Raw genomic sequence first — 21,005 nt, forward strand, 5'->3', positions numbered from 1 at the left:
TCCATGTCGGTGGCCGTGGCACAGGAACAGCCGGTATGGTCCAATATTGATTCAAATGTCGTCATGTATTTCCACTGCTTTAATAATACGGGTACAATAATGGCAGTGCGATATCATGGTTTTGTTACATATATAACCTTCTTATATATATATTTGTTACAATTAAATATATGATTATATATATATATATATATATGAAGGTTGCATACTTAGTATTTTCTTTAATCAGTCTTAAATAGCCTGTTATTTTAAAAAAGTTAAATTAAAAATGGTAAGTCATAAAACACACAATTGAAGTAAAAATGTAAGCATGTTAAGGTTATTAGTCTGAGATATACTTCTGTTGAAGGGGATTATGAGCGAGACTTCGAACGATATAACAATGGCTCGGACTTCACTGCCAAGGGAAGCTTCTGCGGGGATGAAGTCCATGGAGGATGGTGGTATAACGGCTGTACGTATATCAACCTGAACGGCGAGTACGTCACGCCGGGCACGAGGTCCGGATATGGTCGCGGGTTGGGCGGAATGGTCTACTACAGTTTCAGACGATGGTCGTCACTGAAAACGTCAACAATAATGATCAAAAGAAATGATTAAGTGAATAGTACTCACAATTACATTTAGAAGTGTGGTGAATAAAACGTGCATACTATAACTGTTCGAATTAAACAAACCTTTCCTTTATTTTTCCAAATATTGTCTTTTAACCTTAGAAAATCAATATTAAAAAGTATGTTATGCATGTTTATCTTTGTATGTGTTCTGTATTCCATTGTCTTTATTATTTGTTTCCATGTATGGAATACAGTTGTTTCAATTAGGATATTATGTTAAAAATATACCCATACGAGTCAACCTGTCTCTTTCAAAAAAGAGTCAATGACGATGTATGAGATAGTAAAATGGCGTGTAAGCTTGTTTATACTCGCACTCGGGCCTTGCCCGTTCGGCGAGTCCTCCGATAAGATTGTTAGTCATTTTAGGTTTTCGGAGCATAGTGCACAGACATAATAAACCCTGGTTAGAGCTACCTGGTTATTCAACGTACACCAGTGTATGGCACTGTAACACGGGACTCCCATTTAACGTCCCTCCCGGACGATTAGTTTTTTTTAGTGGTTCAGTTGGGAATTGAAATTGCGACCCCTGGATTGACAATCAAGTGTACTACCACTAGACCACGGATCCGCCGCTGAGAGAATAATCAATTGGAACAAGAAACAAACAAACACGAAACTGTTATTACACACGACAACCGTGGCTGTCAGACTTTCAACCCCAAGATCGTTAAAACCCTTATCAAAAAGGATACTTTTTAATTTCAATTATCAAAGACTCTTCAACTCCTGCTTGGTTAGACTTTCCAACACTTATATTGAAGGCTTTTCAACCCCTTATCTAAATATTTTAATAGCCATATTTTTTTCTCATTTATTTTTCAACATTTATCATAATTCATCAAAAACATATATATATGCTTAAACATTTCTATGTTGTGTATAAAACCCTTTTTTTCGCACACACACACGCACACGCACACGCACGCGCACGCGCACGCACGCACGCACGCTCACACGCACACACACAAACACACCCACGCAAACGCACGCACACGCAAACACACATGCACAAACACAAACACACATACATACATTTAACACACACACACGTATACACATATTATGGAAATATATTTCTTGTACTGGTAGATATGCATTTCAACATACGGCGGTCCGGCTTTCAGGATTAATACCAGCATTCCACAAACTAAACATCTTTGTTATAAAAGAATAATTAACATATCGTTTGGGAAATGTACATATTTCTTTTCTTATAAGTTTATTAACAATTTCTCCATTTAATATACAGATTAGATCTTCAAACAATCACTTATTAACATTCTGACAGGAAACCATTTCAAATTGTGTATTGAATCATCTCATTTAAAAATCCTCTCGCTTTACAAAATCAAACTTATGGTACAATGTCAAATAGTTATCTAACCCAGCAAATGTTTTCACCAATATTCAACTAGAAGGGAAATTATCAGTTTGGACACTTTGATATGAACTCAATTTTGAGACTGTTTGTAACCATGGCTGTGGGCTGTTTTCATGGGTTAATCGGTTTTAATCAAATTAAATACGTTACAATACTTGACGGGTTTATACAAATACGAACATATTAAATGCATAGCCGCAGATACATTGTTAAATTCAAAAAATAAATGTGTACGCATGTAGCACACTGTTTAGCAATTATCACCACATTCATTCAATGGTGAACGATTTTAACCAATGTGCGAATCACAAATCATGTTTTTCTTTCAATTTAGTAATAACATAGTGTAAGTGATTGAGCTTTGAATACGGTACATCTGAAAGGTGCTCCATACGTTCGGGATTGAACGGTCTGTACCATTGTTTCAGTGACACTCGCTTCTAATACATTTAGTACCGACGGTTTGGCATGTTATCGGACGAAGACGAAAAAGAAAAAAAGCTAAGTTGTATAATATAAATATGAACTGTTTAACTATTGATTTTTTTCTGTAAGTTGTATACATGCTTGTGCTTCCTTTATGGTACAATATGTTTAGAACATAATACGATGGTTAAGTTTGTGGATTTCAATTGTGAACAATTTATAAAGCATGTTTTTGCTGTTGAAATTTATTTCTCTTTTTCTCAAATTATGAATGATAAATAAGGTATAGGTGGACATTTCGTGTTAAATAAATGGTATTATGCTAAAACAATGGCTAAATCATCATTATGAATTTAATTACATTACAATCATGATCACTCTACCGATGGTACAGTTGTCTATATTTGGTAGCGCTTGTTCAGGTGTTCTTGTAAGTAGAATACCTCGATGCTCAACCTTGGTGGACACGCGCACTCGACGCCTTCTAGAAATCTGAGCCGAATATTCTCTGAACTCTATGTGCTGGTAGCGACAGGGACCTCGGTGGCTTAGAGGGACCTTCATGAACGGGGCTGCCTCTGCAAGCGCTTATCAGATCTAGATCATTAAGCAATTGCGGTAGGGTATATTAAAATTAAGCGAAAATTCAGTAAATACAATTTTGGTTGCAACATTAGTTAGCAACTGCATTTTCGTAGATCGCCATGTATATAATTGTCCCATAGCAGGGATCTCGTTCTTGCATTCATTTAAAGAAAATGTCAACTATTTAAAAGCATCACTATGCTTAATAATCAAGGCTTAAACGATGAATCAGTTAGTCAAACTTTGGCTAATACTGCATTAGTTTACAACTGTGTTTGTTTGTCCCAGCCTTGTCATTTCAAACGCGTTATCATTGACATCTCGTTACAGCAAATGTCCACCATACCATAACATAAACTATCATGAAATGCAGGGTCTCTATAAGAACACTGATGTGAGCGAAAACCATTCCTAAAAAAGAAACGATAGAAATGTACATCAGTGGTGTCGTATTCAGATAGAAATGTACATCAGTGAGGTCGTATTCAGATAGAAATGTACATCAGTGTGGTCGTATTCAGATAGGAATGTACATCAGTGGGGTCGTATTCAGATAGAAATGTACATCAGTGGGGTCGTATTCAGATAGAAATGTACATCAGTGGTGTCGTATTCAGATAGAAATGTACATCAGTGGGTCGTATTCAGATAGAAATGTACATCAGTGGGGTCGTATTCAGATAGAAATGTACATCAGTAGTGTCGTATTCAGATAGAAATGTACATCAGTGAGGTCGTATTCAGATATAAGTGTACATCAGTGTGGTCGTATTCAGATAGGAATGTACATCAGTGGGGTCGTATCCAGATAGAAATGTACATCAGTGGGGTCGTATTCAGATAGAAATGTACATCAGTGGTGTCGTATTCAGATAGAAATGTACATCAGTGGGGTCGTATTCAGATAGAAATGTACATCAGTGGGGTCGTATTCAGATAGAAATGTACATCAGTGGGGTCGTATTCAGATAGAAATATACATCAGTGGGGTCGTATTCAGATAGAAATGTACATCAGTGAGGTCGTATTCAGATAGAAATGTACATCAGTGGGTCGTATTCAGATAGAAATACATCAGTGGGGTCGTATTCATATAGAAATGTACATCAGTGGGGTCGTATTCAGATAGAAATGTACATCAGTGGGTCGTATTCAGATAGAATGTACATCAGTGGGGTCGTATTCAGATATAAATGTACATCAGTGGAGTCGTATTCAGATAGAATGTACATCAGTGGGGTCGTATTCAGATAGGAATGTACATCAGTGAGGTCGTATTCAGATAGAAATGTACATCAGTGGGTCGTATTCAGATAGATGTACATCAGTGAGGTCGTATTAGATAGAAATGTACATCAGTGGTGTCGTATTCAGTAGAAGTGTACATCAGTAGTGTCGTATTCAGATAAAATGTACATCAGTGGTGTCATATTCAGATAGAAATGTATATCAGTGGGGTCGTATTTAGATAGAAATGTACATCAGTGGTGTCGTGTTCAGATAGACATGTACATCAGTGGTGTCGTGTTCAGATAGACATGTACATCAGTGGGGTCGTATTCAGATAGAAATGTACATCAGTGGTGTCGTATTCAGATAGACATGTACATCAGTGGTGTCGTGTTCAGATAGAATGTACATCAGTGGAGTCGTATTTAGATAGAATGTACATCAGTGGTGTCGTATTCAGATAGAAATGTACATCAGTGGTGTCGTATTCAGAGAGACATGTATCAGTGGTGTCGTATTCAGATAGATATGTACATCAGTGGTGTCGTATTCAGATAGAAATGTACATCAGTGGAGTCGTACTTAGATAGAATATATATCAGTGGGGTCGTATTCAGATAGAAATGTACATCAGTGGTGTCGTATTCAGATAGAAATGTACATCAGTGGTGTCGTGTTCAGATAGACATTACATCAGTGGAGTCGTATTTGATAGAAATGTACATCGGTGGGGTCGTTTTCATATAGAAGTGTACATCAGTGGTGTCGTATTCAGATAGGAATGTACATCAGTGGTGTCGTATTCAGATATAAATGTACATCAGCGGTGTCGTATTCAGATAGTAATGTACATCAGTGTGGTCGTATTCAGATAGAAATGTACATCAGTGGTGTCGTATTTAGATAGAAATGTAAATCAGCGGTGTCGTATTCAGATAGTAATGTACATCAGTGGGTCGTATTCAGATAGAAATGTACATCAGTGGTGTCGTATTCAGATAGAAATGTACATCAGTGGTGTCGTATTCAGATAGAATATACAACAGAAGGGTCGTATTCAGATAGAAATATACATCAGTGGGGTCGTATTCAGATAGATGTACATCAGTGAAGTCGTATTCAGATAGAAATGTACAACAGTGGTGTCGTATTCAGATAGAAATGTATATCAGTGGTGTCGTTTCAGATAGTAATGTACATCAGTGGGGTCGTATTCAGATAGAAATGTACATTAGTGGTGTCGTATTCAGATAGAAATGTACATCAGTGGTGTCGTATTTAGATAGAAATATACATCAGTGGTGTCGTATTTAGATAGAAATGTACATCAGTGGTGTCGTATTCAGATAGAAATGTACATCAGTGGTGTCGTTCAGATAGACATGTACATCAGTGGTGTCGTGTTCAGATAGATATGTACATCAGTGGGTCGTATTTGATAGAAATGTACATCAGTGGTGTCGTATTCATATAGACATGTACATCAGTGGTGTCGTGTTCAGATAGACATGTACATCAGTGGAGTCGTATTTAGATAGACATGTACATCAGTGGTGTCGTATTCAGATAGAAATGTACATCAGTGGTGTCGTATTCAGATAGACATGTATATCAGTGGTGTCGTATTCAGATAGATATGTACATCAGTGGTGTCGTATTCAAATAGAATGTACATCAGTGGAGTCGTACTTAGATAGACATGTATATCAGTGGGTCGTATTCAGATAGAAATGTACATCAGTGGTGTTGTGTTCAGATAGACATGTACATCAGTGGTGTCGTATTCAGATAGACATGTACATCAGTGGTGTCGTATTCAGATAGAAATGTACATCAGTGGAGTCGTACTTAGATAGACATGTATATCAGTGGGGTCGTATTCAGATAGAAATGTACATCAGTGGTGTCGTATTCAGATAGAAATGTACATCAGTGGTGTCGTGTTCAGATAGAGGTTACATCAGTGAAGTCGTATTTAGATAGAAATGTACATCAGTGGTGTCGTATTCAGATAGAAATGTACATTAGTGGTGTCGTATTCAGATAGAAATGTACATCAGTGGTGTCGTATTTAGATAGAAATGTATATCAGTGGTGTCGTATTCAGATAGTAATGTACATCAGTGGGGTCGTATTCAGATATAACTGTATATCCGTGGGGTCGTATTCAGATAGAAATGTACATCTGTGGTGTCGTATTCAGATAGAAATGTACATCAGTGGGGTCGTATTCAGATAGAAATATACAACAGAAGGGTCGTATTCAGATAGAAATATACATCAGTGGGGTCGTATTCATATAGGTATGTACATCAGTGAGGTCGTATTCAGATAGAAATGTACAACAGTGGTGTCGTATTCAGATAGAAATGTATATCAGTGGTGTCGTATTCAGATAGTATTGTACATCAGTGGTGTCGTATTCAGATAGAAATGTACATCAGTGGTGTGTGTTCAGATAGACATGTACATCAGTGGTGTCGTATTTAGATAGAAATATACATCAGTGGTGTCGTATTCAGATAGAAATGTATATCAGTGGTGTCGTATTCAGATAGATTGTACATCAGTGGTGTCGTATTCAGATAGAAATGTACATCAGTGGTGTCGTGTTCAGATAGACATGTACATCAGTGGTGTCGTATTTAGATAGAAATATACATCAGTGGTGTCGTATTTAGATATAAATGTACATCAGTGGAATCGTATTCAGATAGACATGTACATCAGTGGGGTCGTATTCAGATATAAATGTACATCAGTGGAGTCGTATTCATATAGAAGTGTACATCAGTGGTGTCGTATTCAGATAGGAATGTACATCAGTGAGGTCGTATTCAGATAGAAATGTACATCGGTGGGGTCGTTTTCATATAGAAGTGTACATCAGTGGTGTCGTATTTAGATAGAAATGTACATCAGTGGAGTCGTATTCAGATAGACATATACATAAGTGGTGTCGTATTCAGATAGACATGTACATCAGTGGAATCGTATTCAGATAGAAATGTACATCAGTGGTGTCGTATTCAGATAGAAATATACATCAGTGGGGTCGTATTTGGATAGAAATGTACATCAGTGGTGTCGTATTCAGATAGACATGTACATCAGTGGTGTCGTATTCAGATAGACATGTACATCAGTGGAGTCGTATTCAGATAGACATGTACATAAGTGGTGTCGTATTCAGATAGACATGTACATCAGTAGTCGTATTCAGATAGAAATGTACATCAGTGGGGTCGTATTCAGATAAAAATGTACATCAGTGTGTCGTATGCAGATAGGAATGTACATCAGTGGTGTCGTATTCAGATAGAAATGTACATCAGTGGAGTCGTTTTCATATAGAAGTGTACATCAGTGGTGTCGTATTCAGATAGGAATGTACATCAGTGGGGTCGTATTCAGATAGAAATGTACATCAGTGGGGTCGTATTCAGATAGAACTGAACAACAGTGGAATCGTTTACAGATAGAAATGTACATCAGAGGGGTCGTATTCAGATAGAAATGTACATCAGTAGTGTCGTATTCAGATAGAAATGTACATCAGTGGGGTCGTATTCAGATAGACATGTACATCAGTGGTGTCGTATTCAGATAGACGTGTTCATCAGTGGAGTCGTATTCAGATAGAAATGTACATCAGTGGTGTCGTATTCAGATAGAAATGTACATCAGTGGGGCAGTATTCAGATAGAAATGTACATCAGAGGGGTCGTATTCAGATAGAAATGTACATCAGTAGTGTCGTATTCAGATAGAAATGTACATCAGTGGTGTCGTATTCAGATAGAAATGTACATCAGTGGGGTCGTATTCAGATAGAAATGTACATCAGTGGAGTGAGTCGTATTCATATAGAAGTGTACATCAGTGGTGTCGTATTCAGATAGGAATGTACATCAGTGAGGTCGTATTCAGATAGAAGTGTACGTCAGTTGGGTCGTATTCAGATAGAAATGTACATCAGAGGGGTCGTATTCAGATAGAAATGTACATCAGTGCGGTCGTATTCAAATAGAAATTTACATCAGTGGTGTCGTATTCAGATAGAAATGTTCATCAGTGGGGTCGTGTTCAGATAGAAATGTACATCAGTGGAGTGAGTCGTATTCAGATAGAAGTGTACATCAGTGGGGTCGTATTCAGATATGAATGTACATCAGTGAGGTCGTATTCAGATAAACATGTACGTCAGTTGGGTCGTATTTAGATAGAAATATACATCAGTGGTGTCGTATTTAGATAGAAATGTACATCAGTGGGGTCGTATTTAGATAGAAATGTACATCAGTGCGGTCGTATTCAAATAGAAATTACATCAGTGGTGTCGTATTCAGATAGAAATGTTCATCAGTGGGGTCGTGTTCAGATAGAAATGTACATCAGTGGAGTGAGTCGTATTCAGATAGAAGTGTACATCAGTGGGGTCGTATTCAGATATGAATGTACATCAGTGAGGTCGTATTCAGATAGACATGTACGTCAGTTGGGTCGTATTTAGATAGAAATATACATCAGTGGTGTCGTATTTAGATAGAAATGTACATCAGTGGGTCGTATTTAGATAGAAATGTACATTAGTGGGGTCGTATTTAGATAGAAATGTACATCAGTGGGGTCGTATTTAGATAGAAATGTACATCAGTGGGGTCGTATTTAGATAGAAATGTACATCAGTGGGGTCATATTCAGATAGAAATGTACATCAGTGGTGTCGTATTTAGATAGAAATGTACATCAGTTGGGTCGTATTCAGATAGATATATACATCAGTGGGGTCGTATTCAGATAGAAATGTACATCAGATGGGTTGTATTCAGATAGAAATGTACATCAGTGGGGTCGTATTCAGATAGAAATGTACATCAGATGGGTTGTATTCAGATAGAAATGTACATCAGTGGGTCGTATTTAGATATAAATGTACATCAGTGGTGTCGTATTCAATGACCAACTAAGATTGAACCAAAATTTAAAACTCTAAATACTTTGATCGACCTGTCAATATTGAAAACTGGGCTTGAACTGGATATTAAACTTGTAACTGTACGTTTTGTTTTTTCTGCAGATCGTGTCTGATACGGTTTCCAATTTGCCCCTAGCAATATGTGCCAAATTTTAACCAACATTGACTTGTGTGTAACCTTTGTCTACTGGGAACGGCGGTTACACGTGTTGTCATATGCCAAATGATATTTATGGTGTATGGATGTTAGTTTTGATTTTTTTTCCGCTCAGATCCCTGTATCCGTGTAGGGAGATGATTGGGTTTACTGAGACAATGATGGCGGGCGGACTATTTTTTCATGACGAAGCAGCCGGGAATACACTTCTTTCAGGCTGCAAGCAATGACAACATAACATAAGCGTAAGTATTTTGACCTTAGTGGATCACGGCTATAATATTTCAGAAAGGTTTTTAGATCACTGATTGTGTATTGACGGAACTTCGACTAAGAAATATGAAATAGGTTTATCATAAAACGCTTTATAAATACGAAGTGCTCTGTTTGCCGCTGACCGTCGGCTATCGTTTATCTTCAACATTGTATCGCCATATTTCTATGCTGTTATTTTCATGATCGAAGAAAGTGCTACATCAAGGCTAATTAGTTCCATTTCAGTACAAACGTTAACATTGTTACTGTGTATATCTTAAAGCTGAACTCTCACAGATGGAGCGTTTTGACTACTTTTTTTATTTTTTTCTTGGAATGAGCCAACTTTTGCGTAAATATCTGGAAACCAGCGATACAAATTGGTGGCAAAAGTTCAGATGACAGTTTTTCAAAATTACCTTCGAGAATAGATGTTTTATGGCTAAAGGCGTTACTGGCGCTTTAAGAAAAATATAAATTCAACAGTTTTCCAAACGATTCAGATCTGTTCTACTGTGACTTTTTTTATATAAATGAATTGAAGGCTTTGGCACCAACATCGGCTTATTCTGAAACAAGAGCTAGGAAAATGTCAAAACTTTCCTTATTTGAGAGTGCAGCTTTAATCACATTTAATTTGCGTTTGGTTGTTTGAAAAAAAATGACACTCTGCTGATATATATGCTTCCTGCGTATTCTACAAAGAAACAATACGATATTGATTAAAATTTTAAAAGGTTTCAAACTTAAGTTATGTTTGACAATTGATAATGTTTTGTAAATCGTCAAGGTTTCGTGACTTTATGCTAAATACCTTTTCTGTACAATCCAGATGGCGCACTTGTTGGTTATATGATATATATACCATGCTTTTACGTCATGGTAAACCAATGTAGGCCATGCATGAGGTTAAATGTTTAACATCCCCATAAATATAACCGTGGTTATATGTCTGATCCCATACTGACTCAAATGCCCCAACTGTTTGTAAATCATAATTAAGCTCCTTTAAGGAGATTGAAGGTAGTATGATACTATGATATTATTAAGTCTTAGTACCGGCGTCAAATAAACGTGAAGATAGGCGTGAAGTGAAATAGCTGACTGCTTGATCGTATTGTTTGAATAAAAAATAATGATAATCGCTTCAGAGTGATAATTTTTGCATTAAAACATTAAATTCGTCATTGTTTTAGAAGGGAACGTGTAGAAAATTTCTCTGAATAGAAAACAATTTAAGGCCGCTATGTTGATGCATGAATAAAGTACTTTGATATATCATTGTTTTACAAGAAAACGCATTAAGAATTACTTTGAAATAGAGAAATGAAAAAGTCGTTAGGCCACTACGCCGGCAACGTCACGCCGCTAGGCCGCTAGGCTGCTAACTTCACGTCGTTTAGCCGCTAGGCCGCTATTTTCGCGCCCCCAGGCCGCTAACTTCACGTACATGCCGTCAAGGGAGATTAAGTTGTTGACACTTTCTTCAAAAGTCATTAACTTGACTAGATTAATCATGACTATATAACTTAACATAGTAAAACCTTGACATTTCATCCAGAAAAAGAAAATAAGTCCGTATCGGGTACTTGTTTTTATAATCGATTGTTCAAATTTCACTGTCGATTGTCCCGATAGGCCTCTCCAATTAATTGTGGATTATAATCGATCATCGACACAACACTAAATAATACATTATTTGTCCTAAACCATATTGTTCCATTTTAGGCGATGTTGTGCTGGGTGTTATCTGCATCCTCGACACTAGACCGGAAGATGCGTGCAGTGATTCAAGGGTATCCGCGAAACCGTCTGGCGTAACACGTTGTAATCATTGGAATTCACTAAAATAAACCGGAAGTTGCGTTTTGTGATTCTACAGAACCCGTGATACCAGTCCTGAATGTGCGCGTCATGATCAGCGATGATGTTATACAGAAAATGCAGATGCGCATCATTTCAGGCCATGATGTGCTGGTAACCATCAGTAATCGCCACACCACACTGAAAATTGTGTACAGTGATTCAAGATAATACACGACATCAATCTGCGCGTGCACATTGAAAATTATAGGAATACACTATATGAAACCGGACTTTGTGATACTGCAAAACCCGTGATACCAGAACCAGGAAATGCGCGTCATGATCAGCGATGGTGTGATACCATACCGAAAGATGCACGCAATTCTTCCCCTAGGATCCGTATAGATGGCACACACACACACCACTTTTACGGACCGGAAGCTCCGTATTGCGATGCATAAGCATCTGTGATAGCAAACCGGAAGTTCCCCTGAGGGAGCAGACCGAAACCATGATACCCGACCACACACTCCATATTAAGATGCTGCATCAGCTATAATTCCAAACCGGAAGATCTGTAAGGGGATGAAGCAGATGAGCCGCTGCAAGAGCAGACGTGCAGCAATATTGTATGAACTATGAGTGTGATTATCACTACATGGTTATACCATGATTTGGCTATAGCTCGCACTCTATTTGCAATGACACCTGTATTTTGTAGTATGTATATGTTTGTACAAATTTCATAATTTTATGTACGTTTGTGTCGGATGTGTATCATTGCAGACACGACCGGCCAATGTAATCCTGCGTCTACGTCCGCCTCTGCGAACTCGATTTAGCGCTGTCATGTTACAAAACATTAGAGCTAGTTTCATATAATCATACATTTCGATACATATAACAATTTTGTTTGAGTATTAACGAATCGATCACACCAATAAGATCCATTAACGAAAATTTACAATTGTCTACACAAATATTGAAGTCGGAGTATTGTTTAAGTAATGCGTGTCTGCATTTGTACTTTCCCAGCAGGGCATATAACCATTGCAGTTTTAAAAAAATGCAAATATATCAATGAAGCGAAGAAGAAGTTTAAATTTAAGAAATACTCATTGTTACTACCTTTAAGATGTTACCTGTTATGTTGAAATGAACAGTTATATTTCTTCCCCAACTTCATACCAGTAACCTTGTTAATGCTTCGTATTGGAACTCTGAAACAGTGCTTACGGGCATTAAGTTAAGACCCAGTCGGAACACCTCGGACATTTTCAATCAAAACAACCTCGGATGTAGATGGCCGGTTTACAATTTCAGATATATTTATATTTAAATACACTTCAATTAGAATGCGTAGTATTTTCAATCCAGCAGTAAAAAATAATTACTTTACTCACGGGAATTTTAATCATTTATGCAATACTAAACTTCATTAGCAATCAATTTAAATTTAGTAATTCAAAATACATGTTAAATACTTAAGTTTATTCATACTATTTTTTTAATTTTTACGAACTACTTCTTCTGATGTTCCGGCAAACATCCGCGGTTGGATTAAGTGGAAATGGCCGAGGTGATCCGAAAAGTTAAGATCAAGCTCAACGTTAAGCGAAATACTATTGATACCGCTAGAGTTCCGGTCCATCAGTTGATTAAACGGAACTGATAACCCGTTTAAAAGCAATTATTCAATTTATTTACTTGCATCTTGAAAACATTCAGCTGATACAAAGACTGGATCCATAAATTTAGTGGTCCGAAAGTAATAAGAGAAGCCTATATTTTTCTTCTCATATATATGAAATATATCTTATGACGGACATAAAATCACTTACATTTTATATAGAAGTGAGGACGTCAAAAATATAAAACTAACACGAAACAATTGATGCATAGCATCAACTCGGCGCGATAAAAAACAGAAGCAAAAACATGCATGATGATCACCAAACAAAATATGTTATTTACTTCAATGATAACATGTAAGTATACATATGTACGAAGAACAGTATTATTGATAATACTCAAACTATTGTATTTATTTTTGTGAACACACATGACTGTAAATTGAACGCGGGTAAAAAAGCTATACATAATGGGGGAATAATCTGAACTTTATTCTTTTGAAATTTGCAAAACAAATAATTAAGCGTACTGTTATTTTTCAAAACTCCCTATGTCGCTGCTCGCCAAGGGAGATTACTGCGTAGGAGATTGAGAAACATATATGAAATTGCTATAGTACCGTGTAACCTTCATCTATTCGGGGAAAGGTTAGTATTGAAAATTATTATTTTCAAATAGAAAAATATTCAGGGCCGTTATCATTTAGGACTTCGTTATTAATTAAAGTATACCTTTTTTTAAACACACCGTTCTTTAGATTTTATCATAAAAAATGAACATATCAAAAGCATTTTTTTGCAATTTATGAACTGGCCTCTAAGTTAAAGATACATTTTAGAAATATTAAAACATCTAGTCCCAGGCGTCGTAAAGATTGATACAACGTTTGTATTGCAAATAGAGTGATGCATATGCGGTTAAATGAAATCAATTTGGGGTACATTGATGTCCAAATGCCTAGAGTTCAACTGAAGGAGAAGTCGTGTTAAATAATAATGCCGGGTAGAAACATTTGGGCCTTTTTATCATAGGATCGATTTGCGATTCCCTTATTTTGGAATTTAATGATACAAATAATGTGGCTTGACATATCAATAAATGCTTGTTTGAATTACATTTCTAACACTGATTTAACGCTCAATTAAATTTCTTGATATAAGGCCAATATAAAATAATTGCTAGATATTCATCTTGTTTTTTAAAAAAGTGGGGCGGGGGTGACATTCTTTTTTTTGGAATGACTGTTTCACCGTTGAATATGTGTTCATGCTCTTTTTATAAATAAGGTACTAGAATCATATGTTGCTAGACGAACCACAAACACGATTGTAAGAATTTTCCTTTTCTACATGTAAATGTTATACATTGACATCGTAAGTATGAATAAACCCCGTTTCATGACCGTACCGGACCGATACGCAAATACAGACTCCTGTTCAATATTTTTATAAGATTCACTAAGATTTAAGGGCGGCTGGAAAAAGATGTGGCGGATGGGGATGAAACATAAGCAATTTATTTATAGTCGCCTTAAGATATTTTACTTTTCGCTCGTTGACCTTACGTTTACTGAATACTTAAAACACCATCCATCTCGTACGAGGTCCTTACAAATCTATAGGCAACTTTGTATTTGATATGCTGGAAATGCGTATTCCTAAGGATGTCTTTAGGATTAACACATACCTGTACAGCAAACTTCCTTTCACCGTAACATCAAAGGCCATATTAAACTGATTATCTTGCTTGTTTGCGTCATCATTTCAATAACATAAAATCAATATTGAGACGAACAATTCAGTTGTAGGGAACCAAGTCCAGTGTTTGCTGGGTGATATTTGCTTAGAAGTATTGACAGGGACACATTTCATACTGGGTAAATAAGTTCGCTGAATATGGACCTTTAAATGTATATGATTTCAAATTGTTGTCGAAGATTAAGATTGTCTGAGTAGGGAGATAGATGTTTAAATTGCTTGATAATAATTGGAACGTGAATTTAATTGTCCGTTTCATTAAACTACATACGAACACTTCGTAGAGTTCACTTTTTTACGAAGGTATATTAACCAGATATTTGCCGTTTCATTAAACACTTAAGTAAGAAACGTGCACCTGTTTTTCGAAGATCTACGAAAGTTCACACGACAGCGTTTAGGGTGGCCTACGGACATCGTAGGCTAAAACAATGGCCGCCACCACACCAAAAATATTTGAGATGTGTGAAGCGGTGATTTTATATTAGCCACATTAGATTTTATGTCTTAACTCTATACATATTCCACAAATACAATTTTTCACTGTTCCTTTATATATATAATAGTTTTAACTAGTATTTAAATTCCAATAACAATTCACAGTAAATATCCTCAATAATGAACAGTAAGTAATGAATTTATTTCCAGATGTAAACACTTTCTGAATATTCTAGTTCAACATTTGGTCACATATCCAATTTACAATTGCTAGTCCGATGTTCACAAGTTCGATGTCATAAACATTTTTTTAACTCTTTTTAATTTACATTTTAACTCTTTTTAATTAGTTTGTTCCTTAACGCCTAACAAAGGCCTTTATGCTATGATTTTACCGCCAAAACAATCATGAAGTGCACGAGTATTGTTGGTAGCACGAATTCACGTGTTATTCGTACGACACCGCCGGAGATATGACACCGTTTTAAGCACCGATAGGCTCAAGGTACAGGGTCAACAATGCAAATGAAATGTTATACTTAAAGGATGCTACAGTAATAATGTTAATCCTTAAGACAATACAAATTAAAGCTCAAACATATGATAACCATATAAAATCTGTATAACATAAGAAGCAATCTCAAAAGTATTGTATATTTAACTAACTCATATTATATTAAAGTAACAATCTGGTCTTAACAACACTTGCGCTTGAAACTGAAATACTATCCAAACATCAAACTTAGATTATATAATCGATCTATTAACAGACTATTATCGATATGTCAGTTGACTTGTAATTGAAGATAAATCATCATTTTTTAAACGTAAATTTGTAAAGTTGCGATCTGATCTTTTGTCAGCAGTATTGAACCACTTGTTTTCAGACATTTACGCAAACATCAACTCATTCTAAAACAAACAAAATATAACAAAGTTGTCAAAACGGTAATTATGTGAGAGTGCAGCTTTAAGTCAACATTGAAGCTTAGAGATGGTGGACGGAGTTGCCTAGGATGGGACCAATAGTATTATATAATATACACATATCAGCTGCAAGATGAGTTCTGACGGGGCTAATTTGAGGACTGATTTGTACCGAACTACATTTTTTTTTAATTACACTCTCCATTCAGAGTGTGGAAAGTACGGTGATTGGACTGGAAAATCCATGCTTGCAACATTCGTAATCTATCAACTCGGCTAAGCGGTCTGTATAAGTCAAACACTTTCAGATTGCAATTTATTTTTTTCTGAGCTACAAACTTAGTTTAACTAAACTAAATAAGTTCGTATACTGTCTGACCTGTGTCATTGTATTCGTACTATGACTTACGTATAGGTTTGTTATTACTGGCGATACAAATAGTAGAGTACGTCAGAAAAGAGATTACATACATCGTAGTATTGACCACGATGACGTTATATACATAGATTTTCTCACGCCTAGGCGATCACATAATTTTATATCGAATCGTTTTGGAGATTGCATGCTTGACATTTGTAAGGCTACAAATACACGTATTGTAAATGGTCGTCTATTCAATGACCCCGGGAATTTCACGTGCGTGACACATGACGGACAAAGTTTAGTGGATTATTTACTTACTTCATTAGATAATTTTAATTTATTGGCCGGTTTCGAAGTTGAGGAATTAAACGTTTTCACTAATCAGCTTTGTGTTAAACATGTAGGTACATTGTCTGACTTCTTTGATAGTAATGTGGGATTATTTCAAGGGGAGATAACTTCCCCGATCTGATTTTCCCTATTTTTAAATGACATTGAGTTACATATGAAACAAGCAACCAACGCCGAGCTCACCATTGATGAACCTAATATTTACTTATTGTTGTTTGCTGACGATGCCGCTCTAATATCAGAATCAAAAGAAGGCTTACAGGAATCACTTGATCACCTGAAAAAAACTTATTGTAATCGTTGGAAACTCACAGTGAATGTTGAAAAAACTAACATTGTTGTCAAAAACAGGTGGTAGACTTTCACGAACTGACAAATGGAAATATGCCGGTGTCGATGGTGAAACAGTTTACTCTTTTAATTACCTAGGTGTAGTAATGGTGTCTCTATTGCTCAAGCAGCTGAAACTTTAGCTTGAAAAGCTCTTTGATCAATGAATGGCTTATTTTCTATTGTAAAAGATACAATTGTTCCAGTTAAAATTAAGTTTAATATGTTTGACTCATATGTTGTGTCTATACTTAATTGTGGATCGGAAGTTTGGGGATTTGGGAAATATGAGTGCTTGGAAAGAGTGCAAAAACGATTTTGTAAATGGATACTTAAAGTAAAACGGTCTACAAATACATTGTCTTTATACAGTGAGCTAGGTCGGTTTCCGCTATATATCGAACGATGTATTCGTATTATTAAATATTTTATCAAACTATTCACTAGCAAAACTGATAATTGTATTTTAAGGACAACTATCGGTAAATAATAAGAGAGATAGATGCAAAGCATACTGTTAGAAATTGGGCCTCAAATGTTCTAGATGTTTTACAGCATTTGGAATTTCATAACGTGTGGCTTTATCCAGAATCAGTAAATATGACTGTCTTTGTACCTTTGATTAGAAATAGGCTACGAGATATTTATATTTCAGACTGGAGAGTGGGTATGGAAAGTTGTAGCTCATTATTTATATACAAAGAACTAAAAGACACATTCGAAGTCTCAAGCTATATTTATAAGTTGGACAACATTAAGTACAGACAATAACTTGCAAAATTAAGATTATCATCACATAGATTAAATATTGAAGTTGGGAGACATAATAACGTTGTAAGAAATGAAAGAAAGTTTACATTTTGTAATTTAAACGATCTGGAAGACGAGTACCATTTTGTCTTAAAATGTCCAATGTATGCTGATGTTCGTAGAAACTCTATACCCAGATACATTCAGAACATCCTAGTATGGCTAAGTTTATCTCTCTACTTCAAACTGATAATAAATCACTTCTTGTTAAATTAGCAATTTTTTCTCTTAAAACCTTTGAAATAAGAAAGAACAATGCCGAATTGTTTTATTCATGAATTATCACCAAAAACAAGACGAGCTGTATATGTCTTAGTATTTCTTTTTTACATGTTTGTTTGTTGTTGTTTTATCACACATGATGTATCTCCAATCTATTGGTATTAGGTTCCTTTATAACCGGCAATATTGCTTCTATTTTCATGTCTTATTCTATTTCTTTTCGCAATTTTCAAGGTTTATGTGTTAAATAATATATTTAACATTCTCACTTTCATATCAACCATCATGCACGCTGATTTGTGTGTAACTTGGTTGATGTTTTCCTTTTTTTCTTTTATTCTTTCCATTTTTGAGTAATTTCTGAAAAATCTGTCATTGATACAAAAATAATTTAAAACGTGTTATACATGAAACTATATAAATTTTGATTGTTTATGTGTTTGTGTATTCTATATTTATGTTTATATTTGTGTAATGTGACGATGAGCTGTGTATACTTAAGTCAAAAATAATATTTCTGTTTTGTTCTGTTCTTTATAAAAAAAATATCAAATTAGTAAAGGTTGCAAAAGTTGGCCATGTGTAAATCTTGAACCCCACGTTTATTAAACATATTTGGTGTACTCAGTGCATATTTAGCAAATGTAATAGCTTTGTTAAAATGAAGAGCACATTGCATTCAAAGAAAATTAACCATATCTTATATATGTTATAATACAACAGATAGCCTATATATAACATGAGCATTTGTTTATCCAATATTTGCACATGAATCCAATATGCTCGCAACTGGGCAGATCTGATAGTTTCACAGCTGTTTGAAACTTTGTTCTTGAATATAGGTAACTAAATTTCATGTTTATTTGTACTATTGTTTATTAAGAAGCGACATAATTGTTAATGCAAACACTACCGGAGTTATTTAAATAAAACATAACAAAATTGCTAATCGCGAGTCATGTATATATTTTCATTCGGATTTAATTCAGATTTCTAGTATATTTCTTACCAAATTCTCAATTTAACATCAAGTTATAAAGCTTTCAATGCATAATCAAAATATCGAAAACAAACCAGATGTGGTTTGATGCAGGTAATAGTTTATTGTTGTTGTTTAAACGGAAATTCGTTTAAACGTTTAACAGTAGAGATAACGTAAACCATTTATTAATTAATAAATTATCACAACAAAAGTAAAAATTTAAGACATGCTATTGTTTTACATTTTGCTAGGCCTAAAAGTTAATAAAAAATGATAGAAATAACAAGGGTCTTTAGCGAACTATCTGACTGATCACTGCCGACTTAAATTACTCGTTATGTTTGCTGTAAATTATTAATTGTCATTATCTTATATATGCAAATATATCACGTTCTTTTATGGAGTTGAAAGACTGAACCTGGGCGATAGACACCTTACACGAGGACACCTATACATTTTTCAAGTAATTTACCCTTTGTTATGGCTACGATGATGATGCCTGTGATGATGATGCCTGTGATGATGATGCCTGTAATGATGATGCCTGGGATGATGAAGCGTGTGATGATGCTTGTGATGATGATTCCTGTGATGATGATGCCTGTGATGATGATGATGATGATGATGATGATGATGATGATGATGATGATGATGATGATGATGATGATGATGATGCCTGTGATGATGATGATTATGATGATGATGATGATGATGATGATGATGATGATGATGATGATGATGATGATGATGATGATGATGATGATGATGATGATGATGATGATGATGATGATGATGATGCCTGTGATGATGATGCCTGTGATGATGATGCCTGTGATGATGCTTGTGATGATGATGTCATTGATGATGATGATGCCTGTGATGATGATGCCTGTGATGATGATGTCTGTGATGATGATGATGCCTGTGATGATGATGCCTGTGATGATGATGCATGTGATGATGCTTGTGATGATGATGCTTGTGATGATGATGCTTGTAATGATGATGCATGTGATGATGTTGATGCTGCTTCTGATGATGATGATCATGTTGATGATGATGATGATGATGGTGGTGGTGGTGGTGGTGCTGGTGGTGGTGGTAAAACGACGACGACTTCGACGACGACGATGCTGCTGCTGCTGATGATGATGATGATGATTTTTCTTATTGGCAGACAGATTTTGTCGGATTGACGCAGGGGATCAAATTGACTCTAGCGTTAAACGCCACTACCACATCGAAACCATGCGAATGTAGGGGCCTCACATTTAATCTTGCACAGCAATTTCGTATAGTTCTGTGTGGTGTAAAATTGGCATTGCAATTAGTCAACTTAAGTATCTGATGTTTTATAAACTGTATTTGAATGATATCAGTTGTGTTTTTGTAACATAATTTAGGCAGAATACAAATGAGACAAAATTATGACAATTTGCAGACGATATTATGAACATTAATAAGGAGATCGCACTCACCCATTTTAAAGAAAATAAATATTTCTGAGAATCTGGAAATTCCTCTTATTATTTTCTTGCCTGTTTTTGTTTTTTATAAAAAATGTTTCATAATGCGTTTGTAAACGAGCAGTATGGTTGTTTGTTTTCATTTGAATCTCCACAATATCACATAGGTTTAAATGTCCTTGAGAAAAGGAAATACATGTTTGCACACACGCAAACGTATTAGTACCTATTAGTAACTATTTTGTCAATAAAGTTACAGTTAAAACATTACAGCATATATTCTAT

At 35.6% G+C, this 21,005-nt stretch overlaps 2 protein-coding genes across 2 annotated transcripts in view; both read left to right on the plus strand.

Moving 5' to 3' along the window:
• Positions 1-909, plus strand: part of LOC128205572 (angiopoietin-1-like) — a 26,076-nt gene extending 25,167 nt beyond the window's left edge. The window contains exons 7-8 of the mRNA XM_052907305.1: positions 1-33; positions 350-909. The exon at positions 1-33 is cut by the window's left edge and continues 132 nt beyond it. Coding sequence (XP_052763265.1) covers positions 1-33; positions 350-600 — 284 coding nt within the window. The 3' untranslated portion in view covers positions 601-909. The remainder of the gene's footprint in view (positions 34-349) is intronic.
• Positions 910-19,733: 18,824 nt separating this feature from the next.
• On the plus strand, positions 19,734-20,602 carry LOC128204424 (germ cell nuclear acidic protein-like; the record flags this gene model as incomplete). Its single annotated transcript, XM_052905840.1, has 2 exons — positions 19,734-20,328; positions 20,361-20,602. Coding segments are annotated over 2 exons (837 nt in total), but the record flags the coding sequence as incomplete, so codon positions are not given.
• Between the last annotated feature and the right edge of the window lie 403 nt (positions 20,603-21,005).

Source organism: Mya arenaria, chromosome 10 (assembly GCF_026914265.1).
Source record: "Mya arenaria isolate MELC-2E11 chromosome 10, ASM2691426v1".
Classification (NCBI taxonomy): domain Eukaryota; kingdom Metazoa; phylum Mollusca; class Bivalvia; order Myida; family Myidae; genus Mya; species Mya arenaria.